This window comes from Paramisgurnus dabryanus, chromosome 16, assembly GCF_030506205.2.
Source record: "Paramisgurnus dabryanus chromosome 16, PD_genome_1.1, whole genome shotgun sequence".
NCBI lineage: Eukaryota > Metazoa > Chordata > Actinopteri > Cypriniformes > Cobitidae > Paramisgurnus > Paramisgurnus dabryanus.
Window position 1 is genome coordinate 30,416,049 of NC_133352.1, and position 19,096 is coordinate 30,435,144.

Consider the following 19,096-nt stretch of genomic DNA (forward strand, 5'->3'; position numbering starts at 1 on the left):
CTAATAGGCCTACTTCAAAAGAGAAAATATAGTGAATTATGTCTACTATAATTCTTATGTGAACTCATCGTTTAGGTGACTACACACATCCAGAAAAAATGCCATACCCATCAAAATAGAAAATATAAAGAAAAGAAAAACTTTACAATTAGATGCTGGTTTGTATGTTATAAAAATAATTGTATTCGTCAGTCTGGAAACCCTTGTTTTTTATACCAACAAGCTGACAGACTAGACCGGCCCTTAGAATGTGGAGTGAAGTTATCATTTAAATGTTATTTAAATTAAGTTTTTATTACCTGTAGAGTAGATGCAGCAGAGTCGCTGGTCTCAGTCATTCCGGTGCTCCTCGGTATACTGGAAACGATGTATCTCGCGCCCTTTGGCACAGGCTGTCTAACCACCAGCTTTCCTTTCCTCGTCTCCGCTAGAAATAAACTGTACCAGTAGGCATCGTTGGAGACCAGAGTGGAGTCTGCGATGGTCGAGTTCCTCTCACTGATAACACTGTTCCTGCAGGAAGGAGCCGCTTTACTGGGCTTCGGTTTCTGACACTTGAGAACGATGGTGACCAAAATGGTGATGAGTAACAGAAATGATACCGAGCCTAGTCCGATCACCAGATACAGATTTAAATCTGAGAAGATGTCATATTCCAAAGGCACTTCAGTCATGTCAGCATATGTTTTAAGGGCGATCTCCACCGTAGACAGTTTGATGGTGACTGTAGCAGAAAGCGCGGGCTCTCCGTTGTCCTTAGCGATCACCACCAGGCGCTGGTGACGCGAGTCTCTGTAGCTGAACATTCTCGTGGTGCGAATCTCTCCGTTGTACTGATCCAAGCTGAATAATGTAGCGTCAGTGTTCTGGAGAAACTGGTACGTGATTCGTGAGTTGTGCACTGAATCAGAGTCTATCGCAATGACTTTGGATATCAGAGTTCCCTTATCGGTGGACCTCGGGATCTTTTCCTCAACCACAGAGCCGTGCGCGCGCCATGGAGACACTATAACGGGCGTGTTGTCGTTCTGATCCATAATAATAATGTGAACGGTCACGTTACTGCTGAGCGGAGGGACACCAGAGTCTCGGGCCTCGATGTGGAAAAGAAACTCCTTCTCTATCTCATAATCAAACGTTTTTAGCGCGTAAAGATTGCCGTTCTCTGGATTGATGGAGAATAGCATGGACATGGAGGTGTTCACTATTTCCTTCTCTATTATAAAATAGACTAGATATTGATTTTCATTGAGATCTGGGTCTATAGCAGTTAAAGAGCTCACTAATGCTCCAGGTGCGTTATTTTCCTTAACAGGTATCGTGTAGAACGACTGGGGAAATTGTGGCGCGTTATCATTCACATCCAGCAAATGCACCGTTATAGTTTCATTATCATATAAGGGGGGGTTCCCTCCATCAGTCACAATCAACGTGATCTCGTATTCCGGGACCATTTCACGATCTAAAGGTTTAGATACCAATAACTCGTAAAGATTATCCGATGATTTATTTAAAACAAACGGCAACAGCCTGTTCATTGTCAGATTCACATTTCCGTTTTCCCCCGTATCTCTGTCACTAACAGCCACCAAAGCTATAACAGAGCCGACTGGGATGTTTTCGTCCACCGTATTCTTAAGAGATTTTATTGCTATTTCAGGATAGTTATCATTCATATCAGTGACATACACCGTTACTCTGCACTGACCTGCAAGTGGGACGGGGCCGTTGTCTTTAGCCTCAACGAACATCTCAAATATTTTCATATCTTCATAATCAATAATGCCCTTAACTGCTATATCGCCTGTGTTTGCATTCAAAGAGAACATCTCTTGCGTTTTCTCAGAGGTGTAAAGGGTAAATGAATATGTAAGTTCTGCGTTTAAGCCCTCATCAGTATCAGATGCGTTTAATTTAATAACGAGAGTGCCAACTGGAGAATTTTCACTAATGTTAAGAGAATAAACTGCCTGGTCGAATTGAGGGGCGTTGTCATTTGTGTCCTGAACGCGCACAATAATACTAGCTGTGCCAGAGCGCGCAGGGACTCCGCCATCAATTGCAGTAAGTATTAGATTATGAATGGCTTTCTCCTCCCTGTCTAGAGCCTTCATGAGAACCAAATCCACATATTTTGTTCCGTCACTTCCAGAATGTATATCAACATTAAAGTGATCGCTTTCACTTAGTTTATAGGTTTTAACGGTATTAGCACCAACGTCCGGGTCAAAGGCGTTAGGCAAAGAGAATCTCTCCCCGGGTGATGCGGACTCTGAGACATCCAATTCGATTTTGTCTCGTCGGAAATGAGGCGCATTGTCGTTGATGTCTGTGATGCCCAGTTCAATATTAAATATTCGCAATGGGCTTTCAATTATTAAGTCTAACTTTAGAAAGCACGTTGTGGTTTTTGCAGGACACAAATATTCCCTGTCGATTTTCTCTACAACAGTTAGCTCACCAGTCTTTTTATTAACATCAAGATATTTCTTATTATGGAAAATATCAAGTTTTACCTCTCGCTCTGCTAGTCCACTAATATCCAGTCCCAAATCAGCGGCTAGATTTGCAACAACCGACCCGCGCTCCATCTCCTCTGGTATAGAATATCGCGTCACAGACCAAGCCATCTTGCAAAGTACAAAGAAATACAGAATCCATCGAATATCTGCCTTCATCATGGACATCCTAAGAATACAGTAAATCACTCTTATAAGATGAGTCAGATAGACGAGTTTCTCCTTAAATTTCCTCAAGAGTTATTTTCAATATCTTTTTCAGATGAAAACCTATAACCTATAATTCCTATAACGTGCTTCTGCAGAAAATGCTGCTGTTCTCAGTAACACAGGGCTTGTGGACTGTAATAAAGACACTTAAAAAAAACTCATGCCATTAAGTGGCCAACAGCGACACGCTAAGGCAATGACGAGCCAGAAGATGTTCAGAGAGGGGGTTCATACAGTATATCTAAAGCACCTAAATCAAGAAATGAAGTAAAAACACATTGAAGACATTTTATGTAAGGTAAACATAACACAGTTCAGAATATTTTATACAGTGATGTTATATTTATCAAAGAGAAAAAGGAAAGATTAAAATAAGAACTTGCAATAGAATAAAACAATTCAGCACCACATGTCCGGACAGCGACATTTGAATCATCTTCACTAAGTTGCTGTCCAAGACGGTGGTGCTGAATTTTACATAAAACAAGAGCTTGAAAGGTCCCAGCAAGCACTAAAGCAAGTTTAATTCGGTCTTTAAGATTTTTGAAAAATATTTACTATTTGAATGCTTGTTATTTATAATGATGTTGTCTCTGTAAGTTTTATCTTGTATTTACAATTGTTTGTAAATTAATGATGCTTGTTGATCCTCACCATGATGTCCTGCTAATAAAAATGCATTAATCGGAAGCTCTTTAAATAGTTGCTTGACCCATGTTTTAGTTTCTTTTAATTGAAGTGTATAAAGTAAAATTAAAAACTTTTTTTAAATTTACTTTGATGAAGTTACATAATTATTTTAACTTGGTCAAATTTTCTTTGCATTAAATTTGTTGCATTAAACTTTAATATTCTCTCTCTCTCTCTCTCTCTCTCTCTCTCTCTCTCTCTCTCTCTCTCTCTCTCTCTCTCTCTCTCTCTCTCTCTCTCTCTCTCTCTCTCTCTCTCTCTCTCTCTCTCTCTCTCTCTCTAGCAAGATGAGTTTACAGCACATTCAAGAGTCTGACTTGCACTGGGAATCTGATGGCTTAATAATTTTCAGGAAAGTCCTTCACATGTTTTCCTGCTGTACCTCTGCAAATTATTAATTTTAAATATCATGAATAAACAGAAATCAAATCAGAAAATAAAAAAACAATATTCAAGAATAAATGTTTTGGTGAGCTTCCCTTTTACATTTTATGTGCAAATTAAATCAAAAAAATTAATGTGAGCCTGTCTGTGAAATTCAGCCTCATAATATGATGATGAGATAAATGAGCATTGATTTTAATCATTGATTTCACATTGATTTCCATCTTTGACATGATCTTACTTAGTCAATATTAAAGATATCAAGGTTATATTTTTACAGAATGTTGTTTACACTAGGTTCATTTTATATAAATCACAAAAAAAATGACTGTAGCTGGGTTTTAACAAAGAAAAACATCTTTTAAATCTTATAAAAAGTATAGTTACATGCATTTGTGTTAGTTTGTTTCTGTTATATTTATATAAAACTATTTTAATTAAATGATCCATTTCAATTTACTATAATCCCTGTTACGTTTAATTTTTAACTCTTTCTGGATGTTGATGTGGTGCAGTCGACCTCTAGTGGCGTTTTAAGAAAATGTTTCTCCCATAGACTATGAAACAAGTTTCTCCCTTTACAATTCTGACTGTCTCTTAAGTTCACACATTCTTTTTTTAACTAAAATGTTTAAATAAAACATATGTAAAAGAATGATGGAGTACCTTTGTGTGTGATTCGAGAGACACATCTGTGTTGTATTTCATTTATTTTCTTCTTTTCTAAGTTTAGTTTATTAGTTATATATTATATATTCATTTCATTCTCTTTATTACTCTTTTCTATTTTTCAACATGTTGTTTCATTTTATGTTAATGTTGTATTGTCTTCACAACATGGGTTTTCAATGGTCGCCATTTTAAGGTTTTAAAATCAAAAGAATGTTAAACGATGAAACAGTAAACTTTCACTGTCTGTCATTTGTATAGGCTAAGCTTGTGGAATAAAGTGCAGTTTAGTATTCTTTTATAAAGTGTCCTTATGAAAAGAACATATTTTTCAAATGTAAGTTAACTGTAATGTTTATTTTGCTTAATTGATTTCACAGACATATGTATCACAGACGGTGTTCATATTACGTACAATTAGTTGAACTTCTGAATAATTTTTGGAACATTTAAATTACCAGTGCACTTTACAAGAATTTTATTTAAAAGATTCGCTGTAAACCCTGATAAGCTAACAGATAAAAAAAACCTCTTTAAGAGTGCCTTAAATTAAGATGAGCCCTGGCTAGGTCATGTGGCCTTTCTGTGTGACTTTAGTGTCAAATTATGTTTGTGGTTTGATTAACTGTACACTAAAAATGAAATCAGTTATTCACTTTAATGTTGTTCTTTAAAACACAAATGAAGATATTTTTAATGAAAGCTCCTTCTATAAAAGTCCATGCGCTGTCAGAAATAAAGGCACAAAGGTACCCCTTAAAAAGATGTACCATTTAGGTACATATATGTACCTTTGAGGTACCAATATGCACTCTTTAGGTAAAAATGTATTCTTTTTGAGAGGGTACCGCCCCAGTGAGAGCTTTTGTACCTTTAATTCTGAAAGTGTAGAATAATAAAAAACAAATAAATATATAACATAAATGTGGTTTAATCCAAATCTTCTATGTGATCTCTTTACAGCTGAAGTTCAATTAACAGAATTAATTTATTCACACACACACACACACACACACACACACACACACACACACACACACACACACACACATTCTGGTTTCCATGTTTTGTGGGGACATTCCATAGACGTAATGCATTTTATACCATAAAAACTGTATATTCTATTCCCCTTACCTGCCCCATTCCCTAACCCCAACCATCACAAAAACCTTTCTTGTACCTTAGATTTTCAATAAACATCATCTTGTTTGATTTATAAGCTTGTTTCCTCATGGGAACATCAAAATGTCCCCACAAGGTCACAAAAACACTGGTATGCCTATCTTTGTGGGGACAATTGGTCCCCACAACGTGATAATTACCAGGTACACACACACACACACACACACACACACACACACACACACAGTGCACATCAAATACAGTAAACATGAAAGCCAGAACATGTGGCAGCCTAAAATAAACCTTATTGGATCTCACGTCACAGATTTAGTTGAACAAAAAATGAGTTCAAGCTATAAAACGATCGTACAGTATATCTTCAGAAGACTTGGATTAAATTGTTAATTTGCATGGATTAATTAAATAAAAAAACTCTTTGATCTCCTCTCAGGTTTTATTAAAATATCTCACATTTGGGTTTGGAACAACTTGAGGGTGAGTAAAAGAAGACAGAATTTTAATTTCTGGGTGAACCATCCATTTAACATGAGTGGTTATGCCAATTATTTAAGAAGGCTCACTGCGCAAAACCCAGACACTTCCATGGGCAGACACAGAGGAAGGAAATTAAAAACAATGGTACGCCTGCTGTACATCTCATTTAATTTACTTAAACAATCTGCCACAAATAAACATTTGTTTGTGGAACCTACCATTCTTGTACAATTTCACCGAGCGTGACGTAAGTGCAATTGTTACAGCATACGTCATTGGTGGGTTGTTGTAACACCAGAAAGAAAATTCAATTTTAAACACAAATAATTCAATACTACTCTATAAAGGGGGACATTGTGTGTGCATATGTTTATAATAGATATACATTCACAAATTCATTCATCCATAATCATTCTTCTAACCATTCTTGCATTATGCACAAATGCATACGAATAGATCTTGCAAGGGCCGCACAATTAAGAGAAAAAAAAGTTTTCCCTTTTGAATAATTGAATTTACATTGTTTTTATTTAATTATCACTGTACTTCAGGATTAGTGTAAACATATTTTCAAACTATTAGTTTTTCTAGCTATCAGTTCCTAGATGTTGACATGTTTTTCTACATTATGCTATTTTTGCGTAACAAGTCAACGATTAAGATCATATAAGGGTGGTTTCCCAGACAGGGATTAGCTTAGGACCAGAGGCCTTAGTTTAATTAGGAAATAGTTTTAACAAACATGCCTTACTAAAAACATTACTTGTGTGAATTTTAATGCAAAACAAAGGGCACTGATGTATTTTAAGATATGTCAGTGAAAGTTGTTTGCAGTTTGGACAGCTCTTACATTTATTTTAGTCTATGATTAGTCTAATCCCTGTCTGGGAAACCACCCTATAAAGTTGAATTTGGATTGGGTTGAGGTGGGACATATCCTAAATCTGAGTTGTCAACAACGCAGCATAAGACCCTGCAAAATTTCGAAATACAAGTGTATGACCGAAAACTTTATCGGATATATTCACTTAAGTGATTAGTTTATTGTGTAAAAGTTGTGAATTTAAATTAATGAAACAGCATATACCTAAAAGTTTAGCTGCTGTATCGTGGATTACTGTTGCGTATACAGGATGATCCGTCACACAAAATCTATAATGAAATGTTTTAAGGGCTTTATCTTTTTTTTTTTTTAAACAGAAGGATAAACATCAGAGACTGAAGTTGTCATAGAAATATCAGCAAGGGAGCCATTATCCTTCAGCCAAGGTCAAACTGTAAAGCACTGGGTAAGAAGTCAAAGGTCAGTAGATTCTAATAGTTTATGAACAGTCAGATAAACAGTACAAGTTATGTGCACAGTTTATCATAATTGTGGCATGAATAATTAAAACCACTGTAAATACATTGAGTTACATTTATTATTTTAGCAGATGCTTTTTTCCTAATAATATTGCATTTAACATGTAATATAGATCCATTTACATAAATGTTGTATGTATAGTAGACCTACATATGTAGGCGTTTCCATATAGGTGTTCAGCCAATCAGGTGAAACATACAGGCGAACGTCACGATGCGTAATGAATATTTATGAGCAAAGTTCGCTACGCTGCTGTTTTAAAGCTGTCATTGTTGGAATGTGTGTCTGTAATGTCTAATGTCTGATCTGCAGTCAGGAGGGAGACATGTCGAAATTGCTCATCTCCTCACCTCCGGGTTGCGGGTCCTAGGAGAGATGAACTTCGATTTAGAGAAGTGTGTTAGCGCCACGGAGACCGTTTCTTCATTAACGTTTGTAATCGGAAAAGACACGCGGCAGAGATAATTAGCCCTCTCGAGCTGTGATACTAATCTATTGACATTCTCAACTCGTGTCCCCGGGAAATGAAAACGGAAAGGGCACGAGAGTGATTGCGTCCAGGTGCGGCATTTCCAGGAGTTGCCACCCGGTCTTTAATTAAAGTGATATTTAGACGAATGAGTTTTGTGTTTGTTTAGGTAATGACACGCTGCTGTTCTCCTTGGTAAATTTGCATATGCGCTCTGCGAAGAAGAGAAATGCATGGGACATGTTTCCTTTGTCCTTTTCTCACGACTCAAAATGAATTAAGACAATACACTGTAGGCTAACAAGCCCATATGATATATTTATCAGCATTGCAAAGTAATTAAAAGAGCTTATTGTTGCACATTGGTTGCTGTCTACTGAATTGTGTGTGTTTAATAAGGATTTACAAGCTATTTACACTACATTTACGCATAAGGCAGACGCACCTTACATTGCATTACAATGTATACATTTTGTATTAGTGTATTTCCTGCGTTTGAATCAATGATCTTTTGCGCTGCTGACGCAATGCAATACTGCTAAGCTCTAAAGGAGCACTTTAAAGGGGCCATGGCACAAGACTTTTTTAAGATGTCAAATAAATCTTGGTTGTCCCCAGAGCACATATGTGAAGTTTTAGCTCAAAATACTATATAATTAAGTTATTATAGCATGTTAAAATTGCAACTTTGTAGGTGTGTGCAAAAATGTGTCGTTTTGGGTGTGTCCTTTAAAATGCAAATGAGCTGATGTAATTTAAACAATGATTACAATGATGGTGGTTTGTTGCAATTAAAACTAAATTGTGCTTTTCTCTGCACTAAATGGCAGTGCTGTGGTTGGATAGTGCCGATAAATGGGTGGTATTATTATAATAAGAGCTCCTTATGACATCACAAGGAGAGCCAAATTTCAACGACCTATTTTTTCATGTGCTTGTAGAGAATGGTTTACCAAAACTAAGTTACTGGGTTGATGGAAGTACTGGGGACCCAATCATAGCACTTAAACATGGAAAAAGTCAGATTTTCATGCCATGGCCCCTTTAAAGTGGCTATGTGTGGTATGCATACAAGACCCTTGGTCCACTTCTTGTACAGTTTGCACAGTTTAGATGAGTTGCCAAAATGTGCAACAAGGTAAGGTCTGATTTGTTCCAGATGACAGGCATGGATCAACCTTATTTAATAAGGTTAATTCAGGGCAACTATAAACTTTTCAGTATGCCAGATATTAGTCTCATTTATTTTTATTTTGACCTCAGTTTTGAGTCCTTCGTCAATGCAGACACTATGAAATAAAGGTGCTTAAAGTGGTTCTTATAGAAGAACAATTTATGGTTCCCCTTTCTTTAAAGAACCATTTCTTTCTTACCCATTTATTGTCTGAAGAAACATTTTCCTATATAAATCATCTTTTGTTCAACAGAAAGAATTTTTGAATTATACTGTGCAGTAATGTAAATACATTTGATCAGTTTCTTCAGTGCAACTTTTTACGGTGGCATTCCCTAAAACTATTTTCAATAAACAACGCAGAAGATTTAATTCAGAAAAAATATTTATTTTATATTTTATGTACACATTAAGAATGATGTCCATATCCTGATCTTCTTTCTTCATGAGGCAGTGATGTGCATAAAGCAAATTTAAATGGTTCCTCTGCAGTATTCATGTACAGATAAATAATAAATTTCACCATTGTGTTCATTTATATGCACACATGAAATGCGTGTAATGATCACATTTTGGCTGAAATGATTGTCAAAGTAACAGTAAGAAAATATAATATAATTATCATGATATTAATGACTGCATTAGATATCAGGCCTGGGACCTCTCCTTTATTTGCTGCTTTATTGGGCCTGGCATTATCAAGCCAAGCAATCGCACCTCATTACAAAAACAGCAACAAAAACACATGAAGCTTTGTTCTATCACTAAAATAACAGGACAAAGAAACAAGTAGTCAATCTCTGCTTTAGTGTTTTTGTAACATCCTACTCTCCACTCTGAGCAGTATAAATGAATTAAAGTTCCTTTAAGTTACGTATATTATCAAAAATAATAGGCAGATGATCTAGTCCAAAACAACAGGCTCAGTTTAACTAATTAACTCCTGACATGATGTCCATCCTGATTATCCAGGTCTGTAAATGAACCACAAACACAAGTGAGAAATGAAAAGTGCACATTGTTTGTTAGTGCTGACCACACTGTGACATCACCGAAGTTTGGCCTTCTGTCCATCACATTATGAGGAGTCTTACATAGTCTTTTAATTTGCAGCTGCTTATTCTGGCTAAGAATCTCTCATTTACAGAAGACGCCCACTAGAGTTTTGAGTTTTTGTGTCTCGCTTTCAGGCGGGTTAATCTGACATAGGTGAAACCACAATAACAGACCAGTGCAAAGGACATTTAGAAGATGGCTTGTTTGTCTCTCCATGTGAAGCTGTTCAAAAAGCCCATATTGATTCAGATTCAAGTTTTCTGATTAGCGTTTTGTCCACCAGAAGTAATAACTGGAATTTACAGCAGAAACAAAGCGGGATATACGATCCTGCACTCTTAGATTAAAGAAAGGTATAAGAAGATACAAAGGTTGTCACTGGGGCAGTACCTTTTCAAAAGTACACTTTGCAGTGTCAGAGTTTACTGTTAAAGCAACACTATGTAGTTGCCATGTAAAAATGACTTACAGCTCCCCCATGTGGTTTAAAAGCGCAACAGTGCCTAGTATCAGACACTCTTCTGCAGGCAGGGGGAGGGGCGGAGCTGTGTTTCCTACCCTCCACCGCAACTTTCAGAGTGTGCTTGTAGCAGCTAGGAGGCTGCTCAGGTTGCAGCAACAGTACAATTTGTCCAGTTAAAAGTTGTTCTATCACTGAAATAATTTTAGAGAAATTATTTAAAGGTAAAAAAACTACATAGTGTTCCTTTAAGTGAGCCATGAACCCTTCAATGCGTATGCAGCACGTATTTTGACATGACATGCGATGCACATAAGTTTTCATGATGCACCGAACACATATTTTGACATGACAAGCCACACACATGACACACGTACACATTGGTACCTTAGAGATATGGTACATACTGGTTCCTCAAATGTACATATCTGTACCAAAACGATACATATTAGGACCTTTCTAAAAAGTACTGTCCCGGTGACAACTTTTGTACTTTTGTGCACCCATGAATCTCTATAATTGCTTTTTTGAGCTTAAAGAGACACTCCACTTAAAAAAAGTTCCCCTAGAGTGAAACATTTGATTTTTACCGTTTTGGAATCCATTCAGCTGATCTCCGGGTCTGGCGTTACCACTTTTAGCATAGCTTAGCATAATTTATTAAATCTGATTAGACCATTAGCATAGCGCTAAAAAATAACCAAAGAGTTTTGACATTATTCCAAAAATTTTCCGCAATGATATTATGCAGCGCCCAAAAATAGTCCCCTTAGTAACTTTCAATAGCAGGGGACTATTTTCGGCCACTGCGTAATATCATTGTGCCTCCTGCAGCCATGGTATAGCAGCAAAGTCCTTGATTCAGAGTATAGTTCCTAGCCATATCTGCCTAGAAAATCGCAACTTTTACTTTTCGGTCGGTCTTAGCACGATGCTAATGGTCTAATCAGATTCAATGGATTATGCTAAGCTTTGCTAAAAGTGGTACCGCCAGCTCCGGAGATCAGCTGAATGGATTCCAAAATGGCAAAAATTTAATGTTTCACTCTAGGGGAGCTGGAAAATTAGCATATTTTCAAAAAAAGTGTAGTGTCCCTTTAAAAAGGTTTAAATCTGCAGATCTTGCAAACCCCTTTCATGATTTTGTTCCCTAGCATTCTGATCAAAATAAAGTTGCGCTGCAGTTGAACTAAATGATTTTAATTTCCACAAGTGCTGTATTGTGTGCAAACTGCATTAGAAAGTATAGAGCATCTGCAGGTGGTCAGAGGGCATCTTCTGAGGCTCAGAGGATGAGTGCTATGCTTTGGTCATAATAATGAGTCACACTCCTCTTTTTCTTCATCGTTTCATCACTTGTCCTCTCTTACACCTCCAACCCATCATCAAACTCAAGTTCTTTTATTCATTATACAAGTCATTATTGATGACCTCTGTCCCTGTATCATCGCAGGGGTCAAAACTGTTGGGGGATATGAACCTACGTTTCTTTCCAAAGGTGGAGAAGGAGTTGTGGACATCGAGTTCACTGCGATAGCTTGGGCGAAGGGTACAGAAGCCGGATGGCGTGCCGGGGATATAGACGTTGTGCTGGTAGTCCGGTGGAGGGTGCGTGGGGACCTGCGCCGTGGCCTGCTGCTGAAGATGATGGGTGGGATTGTGTGGTGGAGTGTAATGAGGGGTCCACACCCTCTGAGAAACCCCACGTGCTGGAGAATTCATCCGGTACTCTGTAGATAGAGAGAAATACGAGTGAATCTTTTCATGTGGAATATTTAGTAGAAGCTTTATGATCCTACTGGAAATCCACTAAAAATGCTATCAGTGTTTTGCTTAATTCATTATCTTTAATGAGTCTGGAATAAATATCTCCAGTAATCGCTGCACATACACAAGGGATCCTATATTTAGATTTGTTTAACATTGCAAAGTCCTTTAAAACTGTTTTTTTTTTTTTATAAAAAATTCATCAACTTCTATATTCATTATCAAACTCTGGCACTTTTAATTTCAGTGTTAAAATGCTTTGGATAGTTTAGATTTCTTGTAAATATTTCAGCAACATGATGCTAGTGAACCGGTGCAGACAGACTGGATACTAAAGATCAAAATGATCAAGTCTAAATTAAGTGATGTTAGGAGTGAATGTGCAACCCCACCTCTCGATCGTGTTCCCCAGGTCCAGTACTGTCCTGTAGCCATTTGACTATAATTTTCTGGTTCTGCCTGCATGGCCTTTCGCATTAAAGTGCCATCCATGTGTGTAGAGTTGCAACTGCAAACAAATAAATGGAAATAAGACTACCTGTGGCGTACCGGCATAACATTTTAACTGTACAACAAGTGAAAAAACAGATGATTATTATATAAGCACACAACCAACAGCATGAACAAATTAAAGTGATAGTGACATAATTGCAAAGTACTGCAAGATAGAGCAGCGGGCAGTCATTTAAATTTTGTATGTATAGGTTATGGTGAATACAATGTTCCTGTAGCCCACATGTGCTCTCAGAAAAAAAGGTAAAAGAAGGTACAAAAATGAATAATGAAGTTAAAATAACTTGGTTTTGCAAGTCAATTCAACCTACTATTTTAAGTTTTTTAAGTTTTGACCTTGGCATAACTTGTTGAAGTGGTTAGACTTATATTTTATGTTATCTAAAGGAATATATTTTATTTTATATAATATAATATAATATATAATTTTATATTATATTTTATGTAAAGGAATAGTTCAACCAAAAAAGAAAATTATGTCATGTTTTTCTCATCCTTATGTTGTTCCAAACCTGTATTAATGTTTTTATTTATTTATATTTTTTTTGATGAACACAAAAGCAGATATTTTGATAAATGATGGTGAACACACAGCTGATTGTAACCATTGACATATAAAAAATACGATGGAATTCATTGAGTACCATCAACTTTGTGCTTACCATCATTTATCAAAATATCTTCATCATTTATCACAATAATGATTATATAATAATCCAATATTATACAATAACCATATTTTTTCTACTATAGAAGTCAATGGTTACAATCAGCTGTGTGCTTACCATCATTTATCAAAATATCTGCTTTTGTGTTCTTCAAAATAAAAAAACTCATACAGGCTTAGAACAATATAAGGTTGAGTAAATTATGACAGAATTGGTACCTCAAAGGTAAATTTGTAAATTTTTGGTAAAGCATTACCAAAGGTCAGGGGTTTGATCGAGGGGAACACACTTTTTTGTTTTAAAAATGTATAGACTGCACTGTAAGTCACTTTATATGAATGCAAATGCATTATCCAAATAGCCTATAAAAACAGAAGCCTGTGGTATATCTTCGTAATGAAAATGTTTAAATGTTTTATGAGGTGTAGTTTTTGGGTTATGGTTATAGGATAGAAAATATTATTACCTCATATAAAACCAAATGAGATGAATGGAAAAGTGTGTGGTTTACCTTTTCAGAGAAGATGTTTGGTTCCTCATGAGTGCCCAGTCTGTGTTTGCTTGCTTCAGCTGCAACAGAGATAAATCAAAAAATCAAAATTAAATATGTGACTAAATGAAGTTTATATATCTTTAAAACTTTATCGTAACTTTAAAGACTATAAAGACTGCATTGTGCTGATCAGCCATTTCATCATAATATTCATTACACATTACAAGAATCCTCGCTGCCTCCCTGTGGACAAAAGTGTGAATTACACGTTATTTCTTTCGGAGCTGATGTGTTTGGACCGATGACTCCAGTGTCACGGTGTCTCTTTCATCCTCTGAGACGCGGCGGGGGTGGACGAGGAGGAAAATGGGGGAGTTATTTATTCCATGTCAGAGAGAGAGAGAGAGAGAGAGAGAGAGAGAGAGAGAGAGAGAGAGAGAGAGAGAGAGAGTATGGATTCCACGCTCTATTAATTCGCTCAGAGACTTTTATAAGGAGAGCGCATGTAAGCTTATTATTAGATCCGTTTTTCAAAATACCTCCCGTAGATAATTAGAACACCGACACACGATTTTAATCTTCAAAGGCAGCCGCAGAGGGCAGGAAATTAATTTCGAAAACGCATTTAACTGTCCGACGAATTCAATTTAATTTGAATTCGTGTTTTATTTTAGAAACCACCGTGCGTTTGCATTTTACACGGTTTCCTCCGGTGAATTTATAAAGAAGTTTGGAGCTTTAATATATTCCCAAATGAAATCCTGTGTAAGATCTGCCCGATAGCCTCTTTCCACCAGTGGTTGCATAAAGAGCTCTGTATCTCTTTGAGCTGAATTTGCCTTTTTGAAATATGCTGGCCAGTGACCTGCAGGAGACGACATCAGGGGTACAAAAGAGGCTTTCATGAATATTCGATTTGATACTTTAAGGCCATGAAGTCTAAGGACATTTTAACTCCCTCGTTGGACGAATTTATTTAGATTTTATTCTTCACATACTATATGAAGTTGGTGAAGTTCACTGACCCAATGCAAGGTGACACTTCGCTCTCCAATAGGTCACCCTGACTACTGAACGATAACTGATGCTAGCCCGCTTACAGTTCTCAGATTGACGTTTCCACCTAGTGGATATTAACAGAATCACTCTGTAACACACGCACACACACAACCTCTTCATCCTTGGTTGTCATTCTACGAGGGCAACTTGACCGAATCTACAGGCGCGACACGTCTCCATCGGCCCATGCTCTCTTCCTAATGCTTCCATTTCCCAGCACCATTATGGATCAAACTAGTCCGCGTCCGTGTGCCTTTGTGTATAATTAGCTTGTAGTGTGCATGTGTGTGTGTGCCCTTAATAAACAGTTTACAGGTTGGGCCTTCATAAAACAGAGAAGATAGGAAAACTTAAGATAAACCCTCAGTATTGTTTTATGTAGAGGGTTTATACAGAAAAGGTAAATGCATTAAACCACAGAAAAACTAAATGCAATATTGTGACATTTTTTCTGCGTACTCGTAAAAAACGTTTAATTTAAAATATATATTTTAACAGAGAATACTGGAATGGAGAAAAAAGACATGCATTGTGAGGTCGCCAGGGAGGATGTTTTCGTCCTTACGCGCATCTTAATCAAGGTCATTGATGGCATTAAATATCTTATGTCATAAAATTCAATACCCTTCCGTTTTGCCTTGAGTCTTTCAAAATAATCGATATAAGCAATCTATTTTACAAATAAGAGACGTGTTTCTGAGTTTATTGTTCTAATAAAAAGTAATTCTAACAAATAAAGATCAACTGACAGATTCAAGGGAGGGAGAGAGAGAGAGAGAGGCGAGCAGAAGAATCAAAGGGTAGTTTTACCTCGTTCGGTGTTGTCGCTCCGTTATTCACGGATGAGCAGCGGCTCTGGGAGCTCAGCGCCAAGTTACCCGCTCCTTTCGTCGCGTTATTTCTCGGCGTGCTGGGACTGGAAGGCTTAAGAAACGTAAAGTCGCTCTTTGCAGATTCGGGTGTCAAACACACTTTGTAGCAGTAAGCTTGAGAAAGATTTCCAGGGTTGCTATTTACCTCCACGCAGTTCGTAGGTACTTTCGCGCCAGTTGAGATCTGTAGATTGAGGTTAGACTTTTTAAAAACATCGGTAGGCGGCTCTGGTTCAAAGCTGCAGCAAGCGGCGCTGAGCGATGACAGCGCGTAACCGCTGAGGGAGTCTCGATCCTTGTAGCATTTCACAGCCGCCAAAACGATTATGACTACGAGGAAGATGAGCGAGACTGTGCTCAATGACACGATTAAATATAGGGCTAGATTAGACGGGGGCTGGGGGCTAAGCGAGAGGTCGCCAAAGTCGGATAGGGACTCCGGCACGCTGTCCACCACCGACAAAATGATGGACACGGTAGCTGAGAGCGGAGGTTGCCCGTTGTCCTTGACAAGTATAACAAGTCTGTGCCTGATAGCGTCTTTGTCCACAAAGCGGCGGATCGTCCTTATCTCGCCGGTGTATAACGCGACGCTGAACAGTCCCGGATCGGTCGCCTGAAGCACTTGATACGAGAGACGCGAGTTTTGCCCTGCGTCCGCGTCTAGTGCCGTGATTTTAGCCACAAGGTACCCCGCGTCCACTGATCTGGGCACCATCTCAATAGCTAGGGTGCCGTTTTTCGGTAGCGGGGATAGGATGACCGGTGCGTTGTCATTTTGATCCAAAACAAAAACGTTGACAGTCACGTTGCTGCTAAGCGGAGGAAAGCCCGCGTCCTGCGCCTGTACGCGGATCTGGAAGTTTCTGAGCTGCTCGTAATCAAAAGAGCGAAGCGCGTAGATGTTCCCGTTATCAGAATTGATTGAGACGTACGTTGACACGGGCATGCCCTGAATCTGACCCTCCAGTATGGAGTAGGACAAATAAGCATTTTGGTTAGAGTCCTGATCGACTGCCGTCACCGAGCAAATGGATGCGCCCGGGGCGTTATTCTCGGTCACATATACCGTATAAGACGGCTGAATAAAACGTGGTGGATTGTCATTAATATCAGACACTTGAACCAGAATCGTTTTCCTGGTGGACAGTGGCGGTGAGCCCAGATCTCGCGCAGTTAGGGTGATGTTGTACTCGGCCACAGATTCTCTGTCGAGAAACTCGCTGGTTACAAGTGTGTAATAGTTTTTGAAAGAAGAGTGCAGCTGGAAAGGCGCGTTACCAGGAACCTGGCAATCGACGGCCCCGTTCTCTCCAGAGTCACGGTCCATTACACTTATCACAGCTATTACCGTGCCCGGTGGCGCATCCTCTTGAACAGGTGTTGACACCGAGGTTAATATGACCTCGGGCGCATTGTCGTTCACGTCTAGAATATCGACCAGTACTTTACAGTGCACAGCCACGGCTGAAGGACCCTTGTCTTTCGCCTGAACGTAAAGCTCGTAAACGCTGGCCCTTTCGTAGTCCACTATTCCTTTCACCCGAATCTCACCTGAATGAGAGTCCACGCTGAACAGCTCTCGCACCTTCAGAGGCGCGTGCCCGCTGAACGAATATGTAATCTCACCGTTTGCGCCTTCGTCCAGGTCGGTGGCGTTTAGTTTGAGCACAAGCGTGCCTCTCGGCGCATTCTCTACTAAGCTGACCCGATATACGGACCGGTCAAATACAGGTACGTTGTCGTTGGCATCCAGCACAGTGACAGTAATCTGTGCCGTGCCCGAGCGCAAAGGAGATCCACCGTCCACGGCCGTGAGCACCATCTCGTGCGCCTTTTGTTTCTCCCGGTCTAGCGGCGCCTGTAGAACGAGTTCGGCGAATTTGCTTCCGTCGTTACGGGTCTGAATGTCCAGCGCGAAGTGTTGGTTCGAGCTCAGCAAGTACGAGCGGAGAGAGTTGGAACCCACATCAAAATCCTGCGCGCTCTCCAATGGGAACCGGGAGCCCGGCGCAGCGGACTCCGTGATCTCCAAATTAAACTCGCTCCACGGGAAACTGGGAGCGTTATCATTTACGTCTAAGATTTCAACTTCAACCCGGTACAATTCCAAAGGGTTCTCAATAACAACTTGCAAGTGTAAAAAACAAACAGGACTTTGTTCACAGAGCTCCTCGCGGTCAATCTTTTCATTCATAAACAAAATCCCATTCTCCAAATTCACCTCTAAATATTGTTTTCTTGCCCCGGACACAATCCGAAATCTCCTTGAAGATAATTTAGCCACGTCTAAGCCCAAGTCTTCGGCTATATTCCCAACAAAAGCCCCGTGTTCCAGCTCCTCGGGAATTGAATACCGGATCTGCGCCAAAACCCGGTCCAGTGCGCACGCACACAGGAGCAGACAGACAACCTGCCCGGTCAACGTCCAGCGCCTCCTCGAAAGTCTCCAGTCCATTTTCTCCAAAGCAGAAATTCTCAGCAGCTAAAAAGGCGCTTAAACATGTTGAGTTGTACTTAAAAACAATTTATAAAGAATACTAACACAGGACCCACTTGTATTGCAAGATTCAATAAATAGATTAAAAAAGTTCATATATTGATTAAAAACGTTGACATACATAGCAAACTTGAGTCCCCTAGTGTTGTGCACCTCGAGCGGCACAGACAGTGTGTCAGCATGAGAGCAGCGCGCTTTGATTTTCCAGTGTGTTAGACGCTTTGAGTACTGTGTGAGTCTTGGGAGGGAGGGAGGTGATGTGTGTGGGGGAGGCATCGTATTGGTGGACGGTGACATTAGAACATACAGCAATTATTTCTGTATGGACACATTTGACTCGAGAACTACCAGGCGCGCAAAGGATTAACAAACTATCCGAATTAATACATGTAATCTATTATTTTGCTGTACCCCCTCCCCAAATAAAAAAATCTTGGCATGTTTAAAGTTTTTTAATTCCTTAGAACGCATAGCTTATAACTTTTTGCATACTAATATTTGCTCCTAAGGCATTTGTGAAATCCCCCATATGAAGTTTTTATATTTGCCTACATGTTTTGTCAATGAAAATATATATGTATGTGTGCGTGGGTAACCAGCCTCGCTCTACGAC

General features: G+C 38.8%; 2 protein-coding genes across 2 annotated transcripts; both read right to left on the bottom strand.

The window, feature by feature from the left end:
- Positions 1-269: 269 nt before the first annotated feature.
- On the bottom strand, positions 270-2,687 carry pcdhb (protocadherin b). Its single transcript, XM_065275331.1, has one exon. It carries the CDS (start codon positions 2,685-2,687, stop codon positions 285-287), a length of 2,403 nt encoding a protein of 800 aa, XP_065131403.1. The 3' UTR covers positions 270-284.
- Positions 2,688-11,597: 8,910 nt separating this feature from the next.
- On the bottom strand, positions 11,598-18,669 carry LOC135761272 (protocadherin gamma-A6). Its single transcript, XM_065275186.1, has 4 exons — positions 15,922-18,669; positions 14,071-14,129; positions 12,771-12,886; positions 11,598-12,341 (listed from the first exon to the last, which is right to left on the bottom strand). Exons 1-4 carry the CDS (start codon positions 18,439-18,441, stop codon positions 12,013-12,015), a joined length of 3,024 nt encoding a protein of 1,007 aa, XP_065131258.1. The 5' UTR covers positions 18,442-18,669; the 3' UTR covers positions 11,598-12,012.
- Positions 18,670-19,096: the final 427 nt, after the last annotated feature.

Excerpts from the sequence above, each read along its gene's own strand:
- pcdhb (XM_065275331.1), bottom strand. The coding sequence starts at position 2,687 with ATGTCCATGATGAAGGCAGATATTCGATGGATTCTGTATTTCTTTGTA.
- LOC135761272 (XM_065275186.1), bottom strand. The coding sequence starts at position 18,441 with ATGGACTGGAGACTTTCGAGGAGGCGCTGGACGTTGACCGGGCAGGTT. Across the intron at positions 14,130-15,921 it reads GAGCGACAACACCGAACGAG|CTGAAGCAAGCAAACACAGA; the intron begins GTAAAACTACCC and ends TCTCTGTTGCAG. Across the intron at positions 12,887-14,070 it reads CAAACATCTTCTCTGAAAAG|TTGCAACTCTACACACATGG; the intron begins GTAAACCACACA and ends ATTTGTTTGCAG.